The 22,928-nt window shown below is 58.4% G+C and overlaps 2 protein-coding genes across 3 annotated transcripts in view; one reads left to right on the top strand and one right to left on the bottom strand.

Moving 5' to 3' along the window:
* The window catches only part of FARP2 (FERM, ARH/RhoGEF and pleckstrin domain protein 2), a 113,558-nt gene extending 102,892 nt beyond the window's left edge, over positions 1-10,666 (top strand). Inside the window, exons 20-27 of the mRNA XM_032355477.1 lie at positions 2,681-2,749; positions 3,372-3,461; positions 6,715-6,797; positions 7,674-7,792; positions 8,269-8,429; positions 9,309-9,416; positions 9,597-9,747; positions 9,963-10,666. Coding sequence (XP_032211368.1) covers positions 2,681-2,749; positions 3,372-3,461; positions 6,715-6,797; positions 7,674-7,792; positions 8,269-8,429; positions 9,309-9,416; positions 9,597-9,737 — 771 coding nt within the window. The 3' untranslated portion in view covers positions 9,738-9,747; positions 9,963-10,666. The remainder of the gene's footprint in view (positions 1-2,680; positions 2,750-3,371; positions 3,462-6,714; positions 6,798-7,673; positions 7,793-8,268; positions 8,430-9,308; positions 9,417-9,596; positions 9,748-9,962) is intronic.
* Positions 10,667-10,669: 3 nt separating this feature from the next.
* Positions 10,670-22,225, bottom strand: STK25 (serine/threonine kinase 25). Of its 2 annotated transcripts, none has more exons than XM_032355475.1 (12): positions 22,112-22,225; positions 21,577-21,699; positions 16,306-16,536; positions 15,446-15,502; positions 14,796-14,904; positions 14,070-14,227; positions 13,798-13,983; positions 13,355-13,500; positions 13,061-13,175; positions 12,807-12,878; positions 11,114-11,250; positions 10,670-10,968 (listed from the first exon to the last, which is right to left on the bottom strand). In XM_032355475.1, exons 2-12 carry the CDS (start codon positions 21,604-21,606, stop codon positions 10,929-10,931), a joined length of 1,281 nt encoding a protein of 426 aa, XP_032211366.1. In that variant the 5' UTR covers positions 21,607-21,699; positions 22,112-22,225; the 3' UTR covers positions 10,670-10,928. The 2 variants fall into 2 exon arrangements, with proteins under 2 accessions (XP_032211366.1, XP_032211365.1); XM_032355474.1 differs by having other exon boundaries at positions 22,050-22,225.
* Between the last annotated feature and the right edge of the window lie 703 nt (positions 22,226-22,928).

Below are 22,928 nucleotides of genomic sequence, written 5' to 3' on the forward strand. Positions count from 1 at the left end.
TTGAGAAACTGCTGGTTTTCCAAAGTCACCAGGCAATTTCACATTCCGCCCAGGAACGCGTGAGGGTTCTGGTTTCTCCATATCTTATCTTTGTGCTTCTAGCCATCACGGTGGTACGTAATGGGATCTCATTGTGGTTGTGATTTCCATTTCTCACATGGCTAATGTCAAGTTTCTTGTCATGTGTTCACTGGCCACTTATGTGCCTTCTTTGGAGAAATGCCTATTCAGACCCTTTGCCCACCTTTTCACTGGATTGTCTTTTTGCTGTTGAGGTGTAAGAGTCTTTATCTATTCTGGACCCCAGATGTTTAGCAGAATAGGATTTGCAGATATGTCCTCTCATTTTGTGGGGTGTTTCACTTTTTCTGTGGTATCATTTATAGCACTCAAGGGTTGGGTTTTTAAAATTATTTTTATGAAGTCAAATATACCTCTTGGGTTGCTTGTGCTTTGGATGTCACAGATGAGACACCACTCCCCAGTCCACAGTATGACAGTTTACCTCTGTGTTCTCTTCTAGAAACGTCCTGTGTTTCAGCTCTTACGTTTAGATTTGATCCCTTTGTAGTTCATTTATGTGTGGGGGTCCAACCTCGTTTTTCCCCCATGTGGCTATTTGTTGGACTGTCCATAGACACAGATGTGCCGGTTTAATTTTTGAACTCTCAATCCTACTCTGTGGCTCTACATCTACACTGCTTACTTTGTCACTGATGCCTTTTTGAACTTACTACTGTCAACAGAAGACACCCTGTTTAAGGGCTGCATAAGGTTTCCTGTGTCAGCACAAACGTACATGTATTAGAATGTGGCTGTGTAAGTCATGTTTCTGTGTTAGCCTTGGTAGAAGGTACAGAGAACATGGGGTCACAAGCTCAAAGAAATGATCTATAGTACAATGTACTGGAAGGTCCTGACCTCCTGGAGTTGGGGCTTTGGTTGGGGGCCAGGACAGCTCCGGTTCCTTTCCCTCCTTGACCATGGGGCTCTGCGTGGAGCTGCTGGCTGGAATCCCTGGGGGTTGACAGGGCAGTCGGTGCAGGTGGTTTCTCCCAGGGCTCCTCCCAGTGCATTAGAGACAGTGGCCCCTGGGAATTGTCACTGAGGGGTAAGGAGAGTAGCCATAGAGCAGGGGTCGGGGTGGACTGTGTGGCCTGGGCAGGTTGCTCCACCTCTGTGACACACAGGGTCTTGGGGCAACAAGGGGACTGATGTCTGCTGCTTGGCCCAGAGCCTTGCATGAAGTAGTTGGGAGGCAAACTCTCACTGCCACAGTTGTTTTTAGCTGAACTCTCTCCAAGGTCTGAGCTGCATGACCAGGGCTCCCGGTCTTCTTGTTAAATATGTGTGTCAGTCAGAGACAGAAACCACACTAGTTATGTGAACAGAGGAATTTGAGAACAAGGATTGTTAACTAGGAAGAAAGTTGATAATGAGGCATCAAAGGGTAAGAACTGGGAAATGTCTAGATGAGGCAGAATGCAGATGCCGCCAAGGGCGGGCCCACAGCCTGGTGGGGGCGATGTTCAAGGGAAGAGCACCCACAGGCCTGGGACACACTGGTGCTTGAGTCTCGGTGGGGTGTCAGCTGGCTTTGTGAGGGCAGGAACCCACGCAAATAGGGTTTGCGGGCTGCAGGAAGAGCCAGGGGCTACGGTCTTCCCTTTGGCCAAAGAGGGTGGGGAAGGTGGCTCTGATGTTGAAGCCACAGAAGCCTCGAGCTCAGAGTCAGACCCAGCCGGCTATTCAGTGCTGACACCCTGCCAGGCCCGCCCTCCTCATCTCCGTTTCGTCCATGAGGCTTTTGTGAAGTTCTCAGTCCATTTGAGGGCTGGGGTCTTCTGGCAAGTTCTCAGGGTGTGAAGCTCAGGCTCCTAGTTATCTGCAAGGACCAACAGATGGGCAGAGTATCCGGAAATTGTTCAAGCCGGAATTCTTCAGAATCACCAGGACTGACGCTTCCCGCCATTGGCAAGGGCAGTTAGGGGCCTGAGAGATATATGTGCGGGCCTGGGCGGTGGCCCTCCAGCACGGATGGTGAAGTGTGAGGTGTGTCCCCAAGTCCTGGGGGTACGATCAGGCCCTGGGGGGAGAGGCAGAACCCTCCCCTGTCCATCTGTGGAAGGACCACCCGGGACACATAGCACTTCCAGCTCCTCCTGGAGCTTCAGCCCCACCAGTGTCCCATCACCTTAGGTGGGAAAGCCCTTGTGGTATTGGGAACCCTCTCTGCCTGTGCCAGTGCTGGGGGGCAGTGGATGCTAACCGCCGGCCAATGTTTGCTGAGAACCAGGTGTTCCATCCTCCTCCCTGCTGTTCTCCAGCTGCTCCGGCCCAGTTTTTCTCAAAGCTGAACTCAAATATCTCTGTGCCTGAGCCTTCCAGGAGCCAGCAACCTTTCTGTGAGGGCCTTCAGCATTGCCAGCCTGTGGCGAGATGGGGCCACTGGTCCTCAGCAGACGGTCTGGGGACTGGCCCGGGTGACCAAAGGAAACAGGTGGGAGGGCAGAGGCTGGAAACACATGGAGGGTCCTGGGCAGGAGGGTGCTGTCGAAGGGCCGGAGAGGCACTCAAGAAAGCATAAAGGGTGACATCAGCCTGGCCCGCAGCCCGCCAGCACCACACCCATGGAGGTGGCTGGGGACTGGCACCAGAGGACCTCATCTCTCTCTCACAGGAGTTCATCCGCGAGGGCTGCCTTCACAAGCTCACCAAGAAGGGCCTCCAGCAGAGGATGTTTTTCCTGGTAGGTGGAAAGCGTGTTGTTCTGTTAGGGCGGCCGGTGCTGTGGCCCAGGCAAGCCGTCCCAAGTCAGACAGGAGCAGGGCCGGCAGCCAACACTCCCAGTGAGGGGCCTTCCCACTGGGTCTTCTGGGTGCCAGGACCCTCAGAAAGCCAGAAGATAGCAAAGCCCAAGTCCCCGTTGCTGCAGGGATGCCACAACGAGCGCTGGCTTTGCCTCAGAGAACCGGGGCCCTCCCAGTGAGTTTCCTCGATCAGCTTCCTGCCTCGTGCCACTTAGTCAGCTCCAGCCTGAGCCATCCTGGCCGAGGGGTGACCGGAAGACCAGCCAGGACTCCCCACTGCCTCCAGCTGGTGGGCACTGGGCGCTGGCCCGAGAGACCTGCTGACTCACGTGGTTACTAGGTACCACCTGCCAAAATCATTGAAAGAAGAAACACAGAGGGGAGGGGCAGAGGGAAAGGGAGAGAGAAACTTGAGCAGACACCAGCCTGAGCGCAGAAGCCAGCATGGGGCTCCACCTCCTGACCCTGAGATCACAAACCTAAGCTGAAACCAGTGACTACTAGACATTGAAACTTGTCCCTTATTTTTAAACTTCTGTGTAATAAAGCCACCCATCTCAGTTCTCAGATATGCTGTTGTACACAAGCAAAGGGGTCACAGGCAGCAGCCACTTCCGGATCCGGGGCCGCCTTCCCCTCTGTGGCATGCTGGTGAGTGCTCGCACACCGTGCTCTCAGGCCATCATGGCTGCGTCCTTGGTGGGCCACGGGCTCTGCCTGCAGCCTAAGCCCCTGAGGATGGGCTTCAGTCCCGTGTCCGCCTCCTGCCCAGACCCACCTGCCACCCCCAACCCCACTCCCACCCCAGGGAGCCTGTCCTTCAGTAGGACGCACAGAAAAAGACCCGAGTTTGGTACTCATGGGATGGAGCTGACACAGCTTCTGAGAGAGAGACCTGACCCACTTGTTCTAAAGACTGCAGAGCCTTTCTTCTCGTGCTTGTAGCTCTTCTCCTGCTGGTATCTGTGTTCCCTTCCCATCATCCTACCTTGTTTCACGCACATGCATGTGCACAAGCACACCTTCAGAACCGGAGGACAGCACGCCATGGACAAGCTCCTGGCTGCATTTCGGGGCTGGGCTCGTGTCTTCCCTCCACAAGGTGGGAGCCAGCCCCGGGGAAAGGTCACGGTCACCTGTGCACCGCCGTAGCAGGCCTGGGTGATCCTGCTGCACAGCAAGCCCTCTATCCACACCACATGCCTGTCACATGTCCGCCTCCCCATCACAGTTTCGACATAGCAAGACACCATGTGTCGCTGACAGGCCCTTCATTTTAATGTGATGCTGTTCCTCAGCCTTGCCCTTTGTGCTCAGTGCCTAACGAAGACCCTGCTTGACGGTCCCAAAGAGACCCCTACATACACATAGACACTCCCCACTTGCCCTTGAGTGTAGACCTGCACTCAGCCTGGAACCCATCCTTGGGAATAGTAAAGACAGGAGGCCAAGTTCAGGTTTTTGCCATAGAGATGTACTGTTGGTGCAGACCATGTCACGACAGGGAACCCCTGGCCCACATGTCCACAGGTGAGGGCCAGGACCCCACTCTGCTCTGTTACACTTGGCCAGTCTATCTCAGTTTCCACCCACTTCTTCAAGGGTGCCTTCCGTTCTCGGCCCTCCATGGTCCTTGGCACTGTCCCTCTTTCCACTGGGCACCTGAGTCAGATGTCTGTAACGTTTGGTTCAGCTCTCTTGGCCCTCAGCAAGAAAGGGCCTGTTTGAATGACATTTGCAATCACCGGAAGCACTTCCCATCAGTTCTAAAGTTTACTTTTAAAAATGGACTCTCATCATAGGAGAGAACGGACAGTACACAGTAAGAATCACTCTTGACCAGGCCACCCAGTAATCCACACTGTGGGCAGCTTGCAACACACCCTCCAGTCTTTGGAGGGAGCGCGACCTTCCTGGCAGCTGTAGTGGTTCATCCCTGGGGTCTCCTGAGCTTGTAACCAAAGCTCAGGACTGAGTTCACAGAGAAGAATGGTAGACAGGCAAGCGGGAGGCCAGCTTTCCTGTCACCCTGCACTGGACATTTTGCCTCCATTTCATTTTCAGAATTAGAAAGAGCACCACTGGCTATCTTTTGACACCTCCGTATCTGTGCCTACAATGTGCTTTTTGAGCAGTGGATGCACTGGCTTTTGAGGCCCTGAATCGGACCGTACATCACTTAGGCAACTGTACCACCCAGCCTTCCAGCCTTCAGTGCATCTAAACCTCTCTTCCCACAGCCTGTGGGGGACAATGGGGTGCTCACCCCTCACCTGGGCCACTCGGGGGGTGCCACTGATCCTTGGACGGTCAGTGAGGCTGACGGAGTCCCTATGTATCCCCTGGAGTCTGGGGCCACCCCCTGGGGTGTGGCACCCAGGTGTGTCTGTCACTCTGGTCTCTTTTTGTAGCATGTTTTTAGACACTGGCCTGCTCTCAGGAGTCCCAGATCCTTCCTCCAATTTGTAATTCCCTTTTATTTTTCCTGCAGTTTGGTTTTCTCTTGTAGAATTGAAACTCCACTGGACAGACACTGTTTGTCTTACTCCTGGGACGGCATCTGGCATAGAGGCCCCAACAATACCTGTTGACGAAGAGAAGTCGGGCATCTCTGTCATCCTGTCTGTCCATCTGCTCCTTCAGGGTTTCTGTTTGGGGTGCAGACTGCAAAGTCCTTCCCCACACCAAGATCACACTGGCACTTTTTTTTTTCTGACACATTTAGTTTCATTGTTCTCACTGCATAAATGGTCTCTGCATGTCCCCTTGGGTGAGGCTGGACTGGGCCACATGGCTTTCTTCCCATTGGTGCAGCTGCTGTCCTCATGGAGACAATTGCCTCCTTCTCACCTGGGGTTCCTCCTGGGCCTTCTGTTCCGTCTCTCTGTGCCAGCATCAGCACATTCTTCCAATCCAAGTGTTCTGGGGAATAGTTGCTATGTAGGTGAATAAGTGTGTCCCTTATTTATCCTCCTTTTTAAAAAGTGCTTTGTTGCTCTCAAGTATTTAATTCTTCAAAATAAACTTAGGAATCATTTGGACAAATTCCTTCAAAAACCAGCACATATTTGCATTGAATCGACATGCTAACTAGGGTTAGGGAGGACGAACGTCAACCTTTTCTACTGGCCACCGCCCCTGCCCTTTTCAGACCTTGTGTTCCGTGAGGCCTAGCGATGGGCATTTCCTGGGCCCCGCACAGGCTCACTGTCCATCCTGGGGCTGTCTGTGACTGGCCAGTCCTGGGGCCCAGACAGCCAGCCCTCAACCTGAATGCAGACGTAAGGGTGATAGCTCTTGGCTTTGGAGAGAGGACATCTGTTGCTTTACAGCTTCTTCCTGTTTCTATCGAAGAGCTATTACCAGAAATCACATGTAGGATCTTAGCAAAGGCGTGTGCAGCATGTCAAGATGTCCACCCCTTGCCCGTGGACCCAAGGACAGGGCTGAAACAGCCTTGCTTTTGGAGAACCTTACTCAGTTCCAGGACAACTTCCTGTCTGTGCTTTGGGCTGGGTCAGGGGGTTATTTTATTAGGGAGTTATTTCAGTCACTTACAACTGAGATCGATCGTGGAAGTTTCTCTTTGAAACTTAGGTTTGGGTACCAGGTTTATAAAGTGAATTGTCCAACTCCCCTTTTAATAATGAAAATGCTCAATATTTTTTCCTGTGCTTGACTTTCAGCTAATAGTGCTGGACCCACCGGTGAGTAGTTGGGTGCCCTATGGCCCACAGCTCACCCACCTGGGGGGCAGGTGCCATGGCTCGGGGCCCCCCGTGCTCCTGTAGCCCCTCGTAGTCAACGTAGACTGGCACAGGGCTTCCACGCGCCCGCACCGGGCTGCAAGTAGGGGTCCCACCCGCCCTGCGCACGCTCCAGAACTTTGCCTCTTCTACCACAGGTAGAGGAAGGGGAGCACGAACGGTCTGTTCCCCACTGCTTCACCATTTGTGCAGCTCAGAAAACAGTCGTGGTGGCAGCCAGGTATGAGCTTTCCTCGTCTGCCTCCGCTGGGCCCCAGGGCTTCCCAGTCATGATCTGGGGTTCTCCCAGAGTTGAGAGTGTCAGTCATAGGGTGTGTGCCCCCTCGAGCCCCACTTGTTTTGGGACCAGGGGAGCAGCTTCTCCTTGGGTGGGGAGTTTATGACCACTGAAAATGTCCACAGAGAGTGGCCACGGTGCTGTTGAGCTGCCCCCCACCAAGCCTCCGTGCATGGCCCCCCACCCATGGCAGCCCACACGGATGGGCTGCCTCCTCTAAGCATGTGCACGGAGGCTCCCTCAAGACCAGGCCCATCTCATCTGCATCCCGAGAGCAGGGCTGTCAGCAGTAGCAGCTGCTTTTCCCAAAATCTCCTCTCAGGTGGGGAGGAAGCCTGAGCCCAACAGTGAGCAAGTGGCTCAGTATTTCCCCTGTGGGAGACAGGGTCCCCAGCAACTCCCTGAGCAGAGGCTTTCCTCCTGGGTGGGCAGCTGGCTCTCAGCTCCCACCCTGCAGTGTCCTGACTGATGTCCACGCTGACAGCAGTGGGCACAGGACACTCGCACCCACAGCAGCCCGCGCAGCTAGACAGGAACCAGCAACCAACCCTGGATCTCAGCACCAGACTCGAAAGTCGTTTCGGGAATCCACCCTCCTTACAGAAGCCCCTGTCCTGGTGCCAAGTGGTTGCCTTCCCTCCTCTTCGGCCCCCAACAGCTCCCAAGGGGATGCAGGGTTGGCCCCTAGCGGCACTCCCAACAACCCCCGAGGCTCACACGAACGCGCAGTCCAACCTTATGTCTTGCTGAGAATGGGACACAGCTAGGAGTCCCTGGTGGCCCTGATGAGCCAGCTCTGAGCCTCACCCCTTTCCCCAGCACTCGCCTGGAAAAGGACAAGTGGATATGTGACCTGAACACTGCCATCGATGCAGCCAAGAGCAGGAGTGGTCAGTCCCTAGTGCTGCCGGGCAGCGTGGTGTGCATGCCTCCCTCCAGTGAGTTCTGGCCAAATCATCGGAAGAACCCCCTTTTGCATTTAAGCTTCTCGACAAAAAAAAATTTTTTTTGGAGCACACGAATGGGGAGGAGGGGAAGGGTATAGGGAGCAGCAGACTCCCTGCTGAGCAGAGCTGAACATGGGGCTCAATCTCAGGACCCTGAGATCGTGACCTGAGCCAGAGTCGGACTCTCTGACTGAGCCACCCAGGTGCCCTGTTTTCTTGGTCACAGGCCTCCTGCTAGCCCACATGCTCTCTCCACAAGTAAGGTTCTGGGTCCTCCTGGGGTGGGGAAGGACCGTGAGCCCTTCTAGCAGAAGCATCGTATGGTCTTGCTGCCTGCTGCTGACCTGGGCCCTAGGGCTCCCCGGTTCCCAAGGCCCCAGCCCCCCTGCAGAACCCCTGTCCAAGGGCACCCCTGGCCCTACTCGCCCCCTGCTCCTATCTCCTCTGACAGCGGCCTCCTCCCCCAGGATGCATGGAGGAGGTCTCTCCAGAGCAGGAGTCCGAGGATGCACGCAGCTCCCGCGGCTCCCTGGAAGGCCAGGGGCAGCCCCGGGCCAACACCACGGTGCGCGTGTGCTGGTACCGAAACACCAGCGTGTCCAGAGCCGACCACAGCGCGGCGGTCGAGGTGCGGCTGCTCTGGGCTCCCCCTGCTCATGCCAGCCGATGGGGAGGGCTTGTGGGGGGGGGGACTCCCATGCTGGCACGGTCTCCTGCTCTGTCCCCTTGGTCCAGAAGCCAGTTAGCAAGTCCCCTCCAGCAGAGCAGCCTGGGAGGCCACGGGGCTGCGAGCTGACCATCCCATCAGGGCTGCTGCCTCTCCTCCATTGCCTCTGAGTGGCTGCTCTGGACTTCAGCCCTTCAGCTCTCAGGCTGCCTCCTACTCAGAGTGGTTTCTGAATTCCCTTCACACCTGGGTCAGGAGCAGCAGCACCAGGTGCCAAAGTCCCCAGGGACTCACCCCCACCACCCCTTCCACCATTCCCAGCATCAGCTCTGACACAGGCCCTGTGTCTTGCCCCACAGGGAGGGCTCTAAGGAGAGAGGTCACTGGCCAAAGGGTGACTATCCCTGGCTCAGGATTCCAGCCTCCTCACAACACTGGGCGGAGAGGCAGTGCACTCCTGCCCTGCCCACATGGACGCCACACTCAGGGCCAGGAGCTGGGGTGCCTCCTCAGAGCCGCGTCTCCTTAGCTCCATGTGTGTAATGGTCTGTGATGGTCGTGGCCAGAGTTACTGTAAATAGGGAAGAAAAATGTAGTGACCTTCTACTTAGTGCCTGGAATTCATTCTCCAGATTTGTAAACCTCCTGCCGTCAGAGGGTTAACAGCGCCAACAGACCCAGAGGAGGGTGTGGAGGGTGCGACCGCACCCAGAGAAGCAAAGTCTGGGCCTTCAGTGAGAAAGGCTAGAGGGTGGACGTGCCTTCTGGGGAGCAGGTGCTAACTCGGGGCAGAGTCCTAGGACACGGACCGGAGGCCAGCAGCTTTTTATTTTCCTGCAGAATCAGCTTTCGGGGTATCTGCTAAGAAAATTCAAGAACAGTAATGGCTGGCAGAAGCTCTGGGTGGTCTTTACCAATTTCTGTTTGTTCTTCTACAAAACTCATCAGGTAAGGGTGTTCAACAGGACTGTGCTCGTGCCCCCGGTGGACAGTGACTCCCGCTTGCCGCACATTCTCTCTGTTCCTTGTCCCTCAGGGATCCCCAGGCCCCCTGTATAGAGGTAGTGAGCCATCAGGACAGGGCAGGGGGTGGGGTCAGCTGCTGCAGAGCCACACGCCCCCTTGCAGGACGACTACCCCCTGGCCAGCCTCCCGCTGCTGGGCTACAGTGTGAGCGTCCCCAAGGAGGCTGATGGTGTCCATAAGGAGCACGTCTTCAAGCTCCAGTTCAAATCCCATGTCTACTTCTTCCGAGCAGAGAGCAAGTAACACGTTGGGAGGTAATTCTGGGGTCTGTGGGCATCCCCCAGGGTTCCCTGAGGCGGCTGCTGAGCATGGCTTCTAGCATTTTCGCTAGTCCTGGCTTTGTCCCCTTCACTCCATGTTTGGGGCTATCCTTGGGAGGAATCTTGAGCTCAAGACCATGGGTATGACCAGAGCATCCCTTGACTCCCAAGTGAACATCTTGGGAGCTTCTGGTCCGACCTCATCTCCAGGTGGATGGAGGTGATCGAGAGAGCCGGCAGCTCACCTGGGAGGGCCAGGCGACCTGAGGAAGAGGCATGAAGGCCATCCTGCCCAACAAGGACAGAGCTGAGGAAGCAGAGCTGGTTCAGCACATACCCCATGTCACAGCATCCCCAGTGTAGGATGGGGTAGGAAGCCTCACAGTGACCTCTGGGAGGGGCGGGGAAGGACACCCAGAGGATCACACATACATGTGAAACCGCAGGCCCAGCTCAAGGTGGAGACCGAGCCCAGCACTACCCCACCCTTCCCCCTCGCTGGGCAGCGCCTATTGAGGACTGGCCCAGAGCAGTACCCTGTGACTCGTGCTGCATACGTGCCCGGTAGAAGCCACTCTGGCGCCTGCCCCACAGACCTCTGGGGAAGTGGAAGACAAGTCCCCGACGGGCCTCCAGTTCATCAGTTCCCAGTGTTTCCTAACAAACTCAAGTACACGGATGCGCTGTTCGTCGTCGTGTAACGTGCATGCGCTGCTGGATAAAGGGCCTGTCCCCGCGGTCACCGTGTACTAGGACTAGGACACAGAAGCCAGGAACAGGCCCCAACGATGGCCAGCATCTCTCCAATCCGGGTCTTTATTGAAAGTGGCAGGAGCCTCTCAATGTTCTATGAAAACTAACACCTTAACCTCAGAACATTTAGGGAAGCAAGGAATTTCATTTTCTTTTAGAGAAAAAAAAAAAAAAAAAAAAATACCAACACCCCAGTTCTGGCTGACTTGAGTACTTTGGAGACACGGTACCTGATCAACACCACAAGGCCCATCTATGACCAACCACCTTGGCCACTGGGGCCTCCGGGCAGGGGAGGAGGCAGATGGGCCAACAGTCCCCACTCCTCAGTCCAGGGTGGGGGGAGGGATGATGGTGGTCACAGCAGCACAGGGGTTCCAAGTCAGACCTTCCTCCCCATGCTCCTCAAGCAGCAGTGCCTTCAGCGGGTGGACGTCAGATGGTTTCTGTTGTGCGAAAACCTGCGGAGAAGAATCCTGGCCTGGAGCGCAGGCCGGATGCACGGCCAGCAGGGCAGTGGGGCGGCTGCATGGGCGGGCCTAGGGGGAGAGATGCATACAGCCTGGTCTCTGGTGTGACAGCCACAGCAAGCGCTCTGGGCCTCACCTCTGCACCCGCTCCACCAGGTGAGCCATCAGCTTGTCCGAGATACCGGGGCAGGACTCCTCAGCCAGACTGAAGGCGTTCTCCAGCTCCTCCAGCGCCCCCACGCCCCCGCCGCTCTGCTTGTGCTTCTCCTTGAGCTGCAGACAGACCCCCAGGCGCCTCACTATGAGCTCCCGCGGGAGCACAGGGCCCTCAGTGGGGAGGCGCTCCCAGAAGGCCTACGCCAGAGGCTTCCCGGCCCCTCCCTGCAGCCTGGCACCTGCACCAGAGACCAGAGTGGTCCTTCCCCACAAAGCTAGGATGGGCTGGGTCCCAGCAGCCCTGAGCCTGTAGCCAGGGCCTGGGGCATTCAGGAAAGGCAGATGCTGCCCTGCCCCCACACCCCAGGCAATATCAGGTCTTGGTTGTCAAGAAGGGTCTCCAGCAGCCTCTTAGGCAGCTGTGGGCCTAGTGAATCACATGGCTTCCTCCCAACCGAGGGTCACAGAAGCCCATGGCTCAAGTCCAGCGGACTTGAAAAAACGGCCCAGAAACCCCAAGTGCCCCACATGGCCAGACCACGACATCCCAACCCTCAGATGGAGGATGCCTGCCCTCCTTCAGACCTGGCAGGTAGCAGGCAGCAACGGGCCAGCCCCATCCTCCTGCCACACCCCTCACAGAAACAAAAGGGGAAAGGCCTGTGTTTCTCCCAGAAAACCCCTCTGCCAGCTTCGACCGTAGTCCCAGTCCACAGAATCAGGAGCCACAGGGGGTGCACTTGGCGAGCCAGATGCAGCCACGCTGTCCCCCCATCTTCCCCAAGGACACGCCAGCACACACTGGGCAGGAGCTCCCGCAGCCCACACCCCACCCCACCCCCAAGTCCCTCAAGGCCCACTCCATCCATTTAGAGCAGCCCAGGGTGCTTGTGGCCCCTGTGACAATCGCCACCTCTGGCCTCGCTGCCCCGTGGGGACATGGTCTACTGAGCTCCTATCTGACCCAGGGTGCTTGTGGCCCCTGTGACAATCGCCACCTCTGGCTCGCTGCCCCTGTGGGGACATGGTCTAGCTGAGCTCCACAAGCTCCTGGTGCCTAGGCCCTGTGACAGGCCCTTCTTGCCGCCAGCTCCTCTCCAACCTCCTCCCTGGGTGGGTACTCTCCTGCCTATACCTCCCACTCTGCCACTTTCCTCAGAAAACCTCTCAGCATCAGGTCCTCTCTCCCTGGGCTCCGAGTGCTGCTGTCACCTAGGGTGGGAACCAGGCCCACGACCAGGGTGTGGGGGTACCTGGCTCCATCGTATTACTGGGGTATTACCACCCATCAGCAGGTGACATGTAGAGTGACAGGACCACTGGGGAGTCACCCTTGAGGCCTCCCTGACCTGGGCTGGACACCCATCACCGAGAACTAAGCCTCCCAGGCTCTCTAAACAGGTGACCAGTCCCTCTGTTTACAATTCAGAATAAAAGGTTACAGAACACTAATTTTGTTCAAGGACCCCAGCAGGCTGAACACGCAGAAAGATCATATAAAGGTCCTTTGTCCCAGCCACTTCTCCTTTGCTTAGAAAGCCTGGCCCCCAGATCCTGGTCCAACCCCAGTGGGCTCTGAGGGGCCTGGAAACCACCCCCAACAGTGGCAGCTGGTCAGCACCCCTCATCATACACCTCATGTTAACACCGTGCAGAAAGTGTCTGGCCCTCACCTCTCCAAAGACAGGCCGGACCAGCGTGGATAGGCACTGGGACCTTGGCTGCCTCTTGACAGGCTCCGATGACTGCAAGGTCAAGGCCAGGGCAGGGTGAGCAGGGCAGAGAAGAGTGCTCGCTCCCAGGGGACAGGTGTGCTCCCTCCCCCACATTTCCGTGCTCCTTACAAGGCAAAGCCTGGGGAAGCACCCACCCCAGGGTATCTGCCACCCCCGAAGCAGCTCCCCCACCCACGCTGGCGAGGTCAGACCTTTTGGGGGCCATGCAGGGCAGTCCCCTTGTGCAGTTTGCTGTGCGGGCTTGGCCGGATGGTGGGGGGGAACGTCCAGATGGGACCCTGCTCTCCGTCCTCAGCATCTGCATCACTGGAGCAGAAGACGAAGGGCTGTGAGGGTCCTCGGGGCTGAGAGTCCCAAGTCCCACACCTTCTCAAGCCTCCCATTTATTTTGGAGGCAACCTCATGGCCCTAAATGCTACGTAGGCCCGCCTGGGCTTCAGGGGCCCGTGACCATGAGACTGTGCCCCGTCCACAAGGGCCCCTACATGTCCGAGTCCTCGGAGCTGGACTCCTCGCCGTGCCCCTCTGACTTCCAGCGCTTGTAGCGGTCGATGAGCTCGGTGAGGAAGGAGGTCTTCTTGGTGTAGCGCGCGAGGAACTTGTGCTTCAGGAGCTCCTTGGCAGTGGGCCGCTGCAGGGCAGAAGGACGCAGGTCACCGGGTGTCAGGGACATTGGAGCTCTGCCTTCGGGCCCCAGGGTTCCCTGCTCCTCAGGGCACCGGATGGGAAGAGACAACTGGCGGGGGAGGGGAGGGGACACGCCTTCCACCCCCTGGTGTACCCACTCCACAAGCTTCTCTAGAGCTAGCTCCCGGCAGGTCCCACCCGGATCAGGAAGGGCTTGGTGGGGGGGACCCGGCCCAGGGAAGGGGCTGGGTTTCAGAGCAGCTCAAGCCCCTCCCAGCCCACCCCAAGAGCCAGGGCTTACGAATCGGGGGTCTTTGTTGAGGCAGGCCTCCACAAACTCCTTGAAGGGCTTGCTATGGTGGCCCTCCAGGGTGGGCGGGCTGTTCTTGGGGATCAGGAACAGGACACGCATGGGGTGGAGGTCGGAGTTCGGAGGCTCGCCCTTGGCCAGCTCAATGGCTGTGATCCCCAGCGACCAGATGTCAGCCTGGGCAGAGACCCACACAGGACCATGGCTGCTGGAGGTTCCCCAGGCTGTGCCACAGCCACCCTCCTCCCTGCCACCACGCCCACCTTGAAGTCGTAGGCCGACTGCTTGATGACCTCGGGTGCCATCCAGAAAGGGGTGCCCACAAATGTGTTCCTCTTGATCTGCGTATCCGTGAGCTGCCCTGCCACCCCAAAGTCTGCCAGCTTCACGTCACCCTGCTCTGAGAGCAGCACGTTGGCAGCTGCTCAACACAGGACAGCGGGCATCACCCTCGGCCCCGTGCCGGGCCCCACCCTGCACACAGCTGCCCGAGGAAGCACACCGCTGCCCGAGGAAGCACACCGCCACCTGGGGACACCAGCTCATCCATTTCAGGGACCTGAGCTTTCCTCTCCAGCCAGCAGGCCAGAGACCCAGGTGGGCAGCTGCAGGCACAGGGGGCCCCAGTGTCTCATGACAAACCCCAGGAGCAGAGCCACGGCACGACAGGCAGAGGGAACTCTGACCCTTGGCCTCACGCTCCCCATAGACTCCCTGGCTTAGCAGGACTGGCTCCCAGGGTGGGGCAGACACTCGATGCGGGACCACGGGCAAGGACTGTCCTTCCTCACAAGGTTGCAAAGTTAGCGTTGGCCCTGTACAGGGACAGGCGACTACTGTCTATTCGACAGAACCGCTCAGTTTCCAACGCCAGAAGCATCGAGCTGCAGGGTCCCAGGCCCCCAGCAGCCCCAGATGCACCCCCTCACAGCGACCTGCCACCTCCCACCCTGGCACTTCGAGGGTCGGGGGACGGGGGGCACAGGGACCTTTGATGTCTCGGTGGATCTTGCGCTCCGAGTGCAAGTAGTCCAGGCCCTTTAGGATCTCCCGCAGGATGGTGGCGATGTAGGTCTCCTCCAGGGGGCCAGGTTTGAGCTGCAGAGAAGGTGTGGCAGGGCCTCAGGCACCCCCAAACACAGACCAGCCCTTCCTTCCATGCCCCTCCAGACCCACTGCCAGGGCCCTAACTCGACCCCCTCTCTACCCCGGGAGGGGCTACCCTGCGGATAACAGGGACCTCCTGTTCCCTGAACAACTCCTGGATGAGAAGAAGCCCCACGCACTAAGCCAGGTGGGAGCAGGGGAGACTCTTGAGAGCGCGTACTCTGCTTTCTTCTTTCTTGCAAAGGTGGTCCCGGCCACACTGCTGGGCCTGTCTGCGTGGGGTCCCCCACTCGCCTGCGCCCAACAGGCGCAGGACCCCATCAGCAGAAAGGGACCGCCAATAGCAGTCTGTGTTTGGCCTTAAATGGCTCCTAACCAACACGTAATACACCAGGACAGCAAGGGAGAGGCGGCCGGGGGTCCCCAGTGGTCTGGCAGTGCTGCCAGGGCAGCCCCACAGCAACCTTCTTCTGTCTGCTCCTGCCCACGGCAAGCTGCCCGCTGCTGCCCACCGTTGTGGCCTACACCTCACCAGGTCCAACGCAGAACCGCCGCCCAGATACTCCATGATGATCCACAGCTTCGTGCTCTGGGATCAGAGAAACACCTGTCAGCACGGGGCAGAGAACAAAGCGGGACAGCGGGGCCAGGCCCCCAGGACACACACTCCCCAGCAGCAGTGACTTGGGCCTCTAGCCCCTCAGGGACCCACCACAAAAGGGCCCCACCAGCCCCATTCAGCTCCCCTCCCATCAAACCCCCAATGCAACCACTTTGCAGATGGACCAGTGGCCAAGTCCACTATGCCGACACCCCATCAAAAACCAGACCGGGAAGATGGCAGGTCCCAGTTAGCACTCAGCCCTCCCGTACCTGCACCCCAAGCATCCCCCTTCCCCCTGGGCAGGACCTCCAGAAATTGGCACTCCCCTGGGATCTGGCTGCAGGGGGCCTAGAATGCCCCTGGCAGGGCTTTCCAGACACTGTCCCATGGGGCTACCCCAAGCCCTGGAGATGCCCAGCCAGGGGGTGGGTCACCATGGCCCCTTTCACAGCTAACCAGACCCCACTCACATCCCACATGCCCACCTGGCCCTTGGGGCAGCTTTTTGGGTGACCCACTCCACTGTGAAGTTGGGTCTATGTTCAATTGCTGTAGTCCCTTACCTTTCAGACCAGGCCTCTCCACCCCACTGTCCCCCAGCGGCAGGGGCAGACCCAACCAAGGCCTTCTGAGCAGGTATAGGGGCTTCCAGGGGCCCCCCAGCTCCAACCACACGGAACACTGGGCATTATCACTCCAGCCCTCCAGACGCAGGCTGGGCCAGGGTTGGCTGTCCCTGGCCTCCACCTAAGCAGGCCCGGCACAGAGCAAGCCCGCCCACCAGGCACCTTCAGGTAGGAGCCGAAGTAGCGGGTGATGTACGGGCTGTCACACTGGCTGAGCACGGTGATCTCCTGCTGAATGTCCTCGATCTCATCCTCGGCCTCCTCCAGGTCGATGATTTTGATGGCCACCACCTCCTTGGTGCGGTTGTCAATGCCCTTGTACACCTCCCCAAAGGAGCCCTTGCCAATACGGTCCAGCTTGGTGAAGAGCTCCTCGGGGTCCACGCGCGAGTGCTGCAGGGACACGTGGCAGGCAGCCGGTCAAGGGGGTGGCAGGACGGGCCGAGGTGACCATCCCCAAAACAAGGAGCCAAGGAAATCACCCACATTCTCTTCTCCTTTCTTCTTTTATCTCTTTTTGTTCAGAAAAACTAAATGTACCCTTCACACAAAGGACAAGATCCTCTGAAAGCAGAGCAGCTCAGGCCTGGGCAAGGGCTCAGGGCGTGGAGAGGTAGGAGGACCGTAAAGGGCCCACACATGGGGAGGACCAAGTGAAACACAACACATGTAAAGGGACATGGGGACAGCGAGGCCATCCCGTATGACAGTGGGGACAGTGAGGCCATCCCGTGCGACAGTGGGGACAGCAGCAAGGCCATCCCCTATGACAGCGGGGACAATAAGGCTGTCCCGTGCAACTGCAGGGACAGCGAGGCCATCCCATGCAACAGCAGGCAACAGTGGGGACAACAGCAAGAGAGTCTCTCATGAACCACAAGCCTAGTTAGTAAGAACAGACCCGTGCAGCATCTTCCCTTATAACAAACATGCCACACTAAAGCAAGCCTCGAGGGGTGCCTGGGTGGTTCAGTTGGTCTGCCTTCGGCTCAGGTCGTGATCCCAGGGTCCTGGGATGGAGCCCCGAGTCAGGCTCCCTGCTCAGCAGGGAGCCTGCTTCTCCCTCTCACACTCCCCTTACTTGTGCTCTCTGTCAAATAAATAAATACAACCTTTTAAAAAAATAACATAAAATAAAGCAAGCCTTGAGATGTTAGTAGCAGGCGGAGGTCCTCAGGGGAAGGGGGAGGAATGGGTGGCGCTCACTCACTCTTCTGTGAGCCCAGAAGACTCAAACAACAAAGTCTATGAATTAAAACAGAAAACCCAGCACACATTATCCGGGTTTTCCCTGCACACCTGCAAGCCACACCCCCAGGAAGGGCTCCCTTTCTCGCCCCCGATCAGTCCTCAGGACAGCTACATGCTGACACCAGCACAGAGCTAAAGACCAGTACTCTCCTGGATGCTGAATCCCAGATGTACAAGCATCCCAGGAGACTGCACAGTCCCAGGGCTGAAATTCCAACAAGACCTGAGGTGTGCTAAGTGGCTGGGACCGAGGGCGCCCAGCCTGTCTGAGCAACAGGACACAGCCAACAGAGGGGCGCCCATCCGTGGGCTGAGACAGCTCAACGTGGGGGCTCCATGCAGGACGGCAACACCCCAGGGGGGGCCCCAGCCCCTGCCCACATGGCTCCCTAGGCTCCCGAGAACACCAAGCCACTATGTTTTCAGAGTCAGAGTCAGAGTCAGTAGGCATAGTACCAGAGAGACGAGATGGGGCTGGGAGCCCTGGGACCCAAGCAGGGGTTTGGGGCCTGGGGCAGAGGTGAGGGTAGGGCCTAGTGTCTTGTCCAGACAGGAGCAGAAAGGGCTTTCCCAGGCCCAGGGACTCAGACTTACAGAGAGTCGCCTCTGACCCCACATCCCCAAGCACCTATCAACACGGGGGTGTCTTGGTGCCAATCTAGAAAGCTGAGGCATAAAAGGAAAACAAATCCCAGCTCAGCGTGCCTCATCAGCACTGAGGGCTCAGCCAGGCTCAGCCAGGCCCAACCAGTTACGGACATGGCTGTCATCAGGTCCTCACCGGGACTGGCAGCCCAGTCCCAAGTCCGTGCACACGGCAGACAAGGCACAGCGGATGTATGTAACCAAGCTCTGGCCAGTCCTGAGAGCCACAGCTGCAGGCTTCAGAGGGACACAGAGAGCGGAGCACCACTCAGGTCCCTCGTGCCCAGCTGTGGGGCAGCTCCGCTCCTGCTGCACATGCTCTGAAGGAAACCGGAACACACCAGGCCTGCGGCTGCGAGTCACAGCTGCTCAGTGGTCTTCTTGGTGTGCATGGGGTGAGATCACAAGATCAGAACTCACCCAACTCAAGAGAGAGGCCTAGCAGGGGGGAGCCATCAGCTCCAGGACCATGGGCCTCCAGCTGGCAGTCAGCACGAACACACCTTCCTGCCAAGGCAGAGCCATCTCTGCCTCCGGTGGGAGGAGCTCACCATCCCATGCTCAGTCCCAGGCTTCTCAGGGAAGTGTGGTCCAGGACATAGTCCCTGAGGCCCACACGGCCCCTTCCCACCTTCCCAAGGCTCCTTCAGTTTGTTCAGCCATTGGTGCCTATTCAGTGCCCCACCCCCGCCCCCGGAGTGCAGTCCACCACGCCGGAGCCAGACAGGCTGCCACAGCCCTACGGGACACCCCAAGAGCAATGCCCAATAACTCCAGTCCACCTGATGCCGTCCGTGACAGTGTCCTCTTGCTGGAGAGAAAGTGCCTCTCCTTAAGGCGGCCTCAGAGTAGAGCTGGGGGAGGCAGGGCTGACACCCAGCAGCACTGACAAGCCCCAGAGCACCCCCAGCTCCTCAGAGTCCCCTGCTCCCCACACCCCTGCTGAGAACACCACATCAGTCCCCACGCAGGTCTGAAGATGAGTCTGTCTTACCCACCACAGCAACCCAACCAGGGAAACCCCCCGATGAGGCACTCATACCTCCACTCGCCTGGGAGAACACGGGAAACCTGCAGTCAGAGGTCCAGGCCCCGACCCCCAATTCTCACCCCCCTGGAGTCCCCACCACTGTAGGCCAGTCAGCTCAGCAGACGGCATGACAGGAATGCCCCTGCCTAGGACCCTCACACAACAAGCATACCACAGGGTTCCTGTGTTTGCAGCTCCAGCAGGAAGGAAAGGCAGGCAGCTCCTGGATCTGGGCTGCTTTTCTAGGCCTTTTTCTAGGTCTGGGGCCACCACCTGGCAGCAAGTCGGCTGTTCATGTCACCCCACAAAATGAAGGGAGCAAAGCCATTCCCAGAAAGCACCTGACAGGTAGGGCAGCCATGGTGCAGGGACACCTGCAGCCATTCTGGCCCCGCGGGCAGGGCAGGGCAGGAACTAGTGAGGCGGAGGGGAGACGACTGGGGCAGGAGCACAGCCTATGGGGAAGCAGGACCAACACAGCCACAATGACCACTGCCTCCAGAGAAAACCAGGCTTCCCGTCACTGACAGAGGCCAAGCCTACTGCCCTCTGAAATGACAGAAGGCTTCCTTCCCCTGGGGTCCCTTCCCCAGCTCCTCCTGCCTGCACTCCCGCAGCAGGTGTGACCTGGCTGCCCAGCCCTGACACCAAGCACCATTGGCCCACAGGGACAGATGTGGCTCACAGCTCCGATTTCTCATCCTGGGACCCACAGGAACTACTCCCACAGCATTTTTTTTCTTCCTGTATTCCAAGGAGGAAAATAAGAATGGCAAAGGATATTTCTGTTCCACTTCCAGAAGAAATGAAGCCTTGAAGACAGATCCTGCCATTCGATTACGGGACAACTGAGAGCTTCAGCCCCACACAGACTTGGATTTGAAGCCTCAATCTATCACTTTTTAGCCAACGAACATCTCTAAGCATCAAGTTTTTAAATCTAGGGTAACAAGAGCCCCTGTGTGATAAGTGTGCTGGAGGAATTACAGAAGATAAAACACGTAAAAGGCTTAGCACAAGGAGTGATGCGCTCTAACGCCCTATTAATGTGTCCTGGATACTTAAGTGTCTCATAAGTGAGGTGTTTTTTTTTTTTCCCCCAACTCAATTCTTTTTTCTAGTCAGCACCTTTGCATCTGAAGTATGGAAATAAATCCCGGAGCCCATGACACGTGGTAGCGTGGCATCATGTGGAGGTGGGAACAATAGTGGTGGGAGTTACAAGGTGGGGCTTGACAAAGTCAACTCAGCACATGCCCCACTTCCTCCCCAGGTGCCTTCCCCACAGCTCCTGTCACTCACCAGAACCAGGAGTAGGCTGAGTCCCGGGCACCAACTGTCCTATGCTCTCAAAAACAAGCTGGAGGCCAACTTTCCTCCAGTGTCACAGGCATGTGGTTTACCAGACACCAGTGTCAAAACGAACGAAGAACCTGCTAGCTTTGCTGAGCATGGGTCAGCAAGGCCCGGTCCCCATGTGCTGGTCCAGGATGCCCTGCTCAACCTTGGGTCTGGAGCTGAGCCCCTCTCTGCCTCTTCTTCCCCCCAAGTCTGGTCCATAGGCCTCCTGCTCCTCCCTCATCCCAGTCCCCCCCACCCCCACCCCCGCATTCAGCACTCAGAGGGAAGCGAAGGGTGCTGACCATCCCAACCCCAGCAGTCTGCCTAAACTCTTCAAGGAGAACAGAGCCAAGCACGGAAGAAAATCCGGCTGCCGGAGTGTTTTCCTCGACTTCACGTCAGCCTCAACTTACGCTTGTTTTGAAGTAACAGGAGGGGGCACAGACGACCAGCCGCCATGCTGGCTGCCCCAACCCTGCCCTCCCAGCACCAGCAGCGGGTGCTCGCTCCAGGCACACTCAGGACATACCAAGGAAGGCCCCCGGGGTCAGCAGGTTAACATGTAAGGCCAGACACCTCCAGGAGGCTCGGGGTGGGGAAGGGCAGGAATGATCAATCAGGAACACAGCAGGCACCTTCCCCTGCAAGACTTCCACCCCAGGTGACAGAGGTTCTTCCCAGCAGCACTCTCATCTCCCTCAAGGGAGACTCTCAGCCATCCCAGCTCCTCCTGCCTGCCTGTTCACCAGGAGTCCCCCCAGCCTTTGCCCCAGCCAAATGTGGCCACCTTGGTCCAGTCACATGGTCTAGTGTGGACCCCGACCTTCCAAGACCCTCCCAATGGGAAGATCCAGGTTCCCAACGAGTCCCGCCCCAGCGGCCCAGACCTGCGCCTGGGATAAGGCTCTGTAGGCACTCCACGGTCCTCCACGGGAGCTGCTTCCACAAGTCTGTGCCCCCCGGACGGCTCCCCGGCCCGGGGATGTGCATCACCCGGGTCCCGATCAACGTCTGCCCTTTGGCCCCGCTCCTTTGTAGGCCCCGCGCTTTGGAAACCCCAGGACGAGTTTCAGGAGAGACACCCCTTAGTGTCACAAATGCTGGCCAGTGCTCCGGTCTCTGGGAGTTCAGGCGGGACCCTTGCTCCCCAGAAACCCAATTCTTACCTGGTTGGCAAATCCCCTGAGGTGAGCCATGTTTGCGATGCCCTCAGACCATCCGTGGCGGCCCCAGGACGCCCCGAGGTCCCGCCTGGAGACTCTGGAACCCGGCTTCCTCGCTTCAGTCAACTGGAAGGAGAGCAGGCCCGCTCCACGTTCCACTGGGACGCATGGGGCTTCCCCGGGCCAGGCGCCCCCAACCCATGTCGCCCCTTGAGGGCCTCACCCACCCGGCCCTCTGCGCCCCACCCAGGGCCGCGTGCCCGGGCCCCCTGACGCCCGCTACCGCTGAGCCCCGCCCCCAGCGCACTGCCCCACCTGAACCCCGCCCCTCCCCGCGCCCGGCCCCCACCCCAGCCCCGCCCAGGGTCCCTCAGCTCCGTCCACCCGCCCCACGGTCCCTACTGCCTGACCATCTCCCACCGCCCGGCCCCCTCCTCAACCGCCCCAGGCGCGGGCCCACCCGGCAGCGCGCCCACCTCCGGGGGGCTCCATCCCGGCCTCCCCCGGCCCGCTCCTCAGTGCCCGCGAAGGCTCCCACCCGCAGCCTCCTCTCGCCCGGGGACACCCGGGCCCTCTAGCCCGCGAAGAAGCGGCAGTAGCGGCGACGGCCGGAGAAAGCCCAGCGGCGTCACGGCAAGAGCGGTGCGCAATGACGTGACTTGGTGCGGGGTTCTCTGGGACACCGAGTCCCACCGCTCGCTCCGGACTCGGGTGTCTGCCGGCGCTGGACTACAACTCCCGCCAAACCTCGGGGCAGGGCGGTGTCGCGGGGCTCTCTGGGACTCGGAGTCGGGCTTCCTGAGCTCCTCTAGACCACGTCTCCCAGCAGGCCATGGGGAGGGGTGCGCCTGGAGGCGGGGCCAGGTGGGAGCAGAGCAGCCTAGGGTTGGGGCCGCCCAGCGTGGTGCTTGCCCCCACCCCCTCCTCCCTCCTCTTCCCGCCCTCCTCCTCCTGTTCTCCCCTCGCCCTCCCTTCCCCACCTGCCTCCATCCCCCTCCCACTCCCGCTCCGTCCTCCCTCCCAGTACCCTGCATCCCCATCTGCCCTTCCCTCCGTCCTGGTCCCTTCAATCCACCCCCCCCTCCCTGTGCTCTTCATCCTCTCCTTACTCCCCTCTCTGTCCCTCCTCTGCTCCACATGGAGGGCATTTGGTGATGCCCTATTCTGTAGGCTGTGGCCAGTTGGGCCACCCAAGTATCTCTGGAGGGACTGACTGAGAAACAATGTGGGGCACTAGCCACGGATTAGCACACTAGCCATGAGAGACTGTGGACTCTGAGAAACTCAGGGTTTTGGAGGTGAGGGGTGTGGGGAGTTGGGTGAGCCTGGTGGTGGGTATTAAGGAGGGCACTTAT

This window comes from Mustela erminea, chromosome 8, assembly GCF_009829155.1.
Source record: "Mustela erminea isolate mMusErm1 chromosome 8, mMusErm1.Pri, whole genome shotgun sequence".
Classification (NCBI taxonomy): Eukaryota; Metazoa; Chordata; class Mammalia; order Carnivora; family Mustelidae; genus Mustela; species Mustela erminea.